The sequence below is a fragment of the Panthera onca genome, chromosome D1 (assembly GCF_046562875.1).
Source record: "Panthera onca isolate mPanOnc1 chromosome D1, mPanOnc1 haplotype 2, whole genome shotgun sequence".
Classification (NCBI taxonomy): Eukaryota; Metazoa; Chordata; class Mammalia; order Carnivora; family Felidae; genus Panthera; species Panthera onca.
This window is the reverse complement of record NC_138348.1, coordinates 13,222,370-13,224,274: the sequence shown is the minus strand read 5'-3', so window position 1 is coordinate 13,224,274 and position 1,905 is coordinate 13,222,370. Positions and strand designations below refer to the sequence as shown.

General features: G+C 35.6%; 1 protein-coding gene across 1 annotated transcript; it reads left to right on the top strand.

The window, feature by feature from the left end:
• Nucleotides 1-541: 541 nt before the first annotated feature.
• LOC132662551 (olfactory receptor 5AK2) lies at nt 542-1,471 on the top strand. Its single transcript, XM_060608007.1, has one exon. It carries the CDS (start codon nt 542-544, stop codon nt 1,469-1,471), a length of 930 nt encoding a protein of 309 aa, XP_060463990.1.
• Nucleotides 1,472-1,905: the final 434 nt, after the last annotated feature.

The window sequence follows — 1,905 nt, the reverse complement described above, 5'->3', positions numbered from 1 at the left end:
GGAGAGTTGTAGAAAGACACTCTGAAGTCTTCAAACATATGTGGGCCATGAGCAGAAAATTTCTTTCATTAATGCTACCAATTGATCTCAGAAAATTTCTTTCATTAATGCTACCAATTTCAGGAGCTTGACCAGGATTGGAATGATGAATGTCTAAGGAAAACTACAGATGTTGAAAAGTTGCAAATCATATTTGAATATTGCTCTCAGCAAATATGGATACCTGCTTAATATGATGGAAACATGTGTTAACCTATGCTTCTTAGAATCACACATATTAGAAGTCAATCATCTTCTATGAGATCTCCTTCAGTTTGAAAATGAATCCATGACTCACATGTCATTTTTTATGTGGTGATTACTTATCAAGGAGATAGAAGAAATATGGAAAGCAATAAATCCTTTTGTGAGTGTTTTCCATAAGGATCTAATTCAAAAAAAAAAAGTGACTGAAATATAAGATCCTTTTCCTTCAAGAAATCACAAAGATTTTCTTTCTTTTCTTGGTCCTCTTCTTGGTCCTTTCTAGACTTCCATAATCATGACAAAAGAAAATATCACTGAAGTGACTGAATTTTTTCTTCTGGGGTTTGGTGCCCAAAACAAGTTTCGAGACCTCCTCTTCATTGTATTTCTGGTCATCTATGTGACTTCCATGGTGGGTAATATTGGAATGATCCTACTCATCAAGACAGATTCCAGACTTCAAACACCCATGTACTTTTTCCTACAACATTTGGCTTTTGTTGATATCTGTTATACCTCCGCTATCACTCCCAAGATGCTGCAAAACTTCATATTAAAAAACAAATCTATATCCTTTGAGGGCTGTATAATGCAATTATTGGTTTATGCAACATTTGCAACCAGTGACTGTTACCTCCTGGCTGCTATGGCAGTCGATCGTTATGTAGCCATCTGTAACCCACTTCACTACCCCATAATCATGTCCCGAAGAGTCTGCATCCAACTGGTAGCTGGTTCATATGTCATGGGTTCAATAAATGCTTCCGTGCACACAGGTTTTACATTTTCACTGTACTTCTGCAAATCCAATACCATCAATCATTTTTTCTGTGATGTTCCCCCAATTCTTGCCCTTTCATGCTCCAACATTGACATCAACATCATGCTCCTTGTTGTCTTTGTGGGATTTAACCTGATATTCACTGTGTTGGTTGTCATCTTTTCCTACATGTATATCATGGCCACCATCCTGAAGATATCTTCTGTTTCAGGGAGGAAAAAAGCCTTCTCCACATGTGCCTCCCACCTGACAGCAGTCATTGTTTTCTATGCAACCCTGTCATACATGTACTTACAGCCCCAAGCTAGTAATTCCCAGGAGAATATGAAAGTGGCCTCTGTATTTTATGGCATTGTGATTCCTCTTTTGAACCCCATGATCTATAGTTTGAAAAATAAGGAGGTGAAAGAGGTTCTAAAAGTGATGAGGAAAAAGTTCTTCTAGGTTGGACCCAAGTCATTAAAATTCAGCACCTCAAAGCATCAAGTAAGGATGTTTGACCACTATTGAATGTTTCTGAAGTTGGAAACACGTTCACATCTTAAATCAATGTTACCTCTTTTAATAAGTTCTTAAAATGTGAGAAATATAGCAACATCTCATGAGACTAATATTCCCCTGATTATAACTCAAGAAATATGTTTCATACTATCCATATTTTATTGAGATTATTTAAAATATTAAAATTATGTACAGACTTCACAAAGTATTTAGTTGCTTCAAATAGGTTTCATATATGTTCTTAAAGACTAAAAAACCTCAATTTTGCGTATAATCAATATTAAAATTGAAGTTCATTAATTACCGTTCACTTAAATGACTTCCTTAAGTTGTCTACAAAGAGACAGTATGTTCTGTTCTAATTATTGCATACACCA

Excerpts from the sequence above, each read along its gene's own strand:
- LOC132662551 (XM_060608007.1), top strand. The coding sequence starts at position 542 with ATGACAAAAGAAAATATCACTGAAGTGACTGAATTTTTTCTTCTGGGG.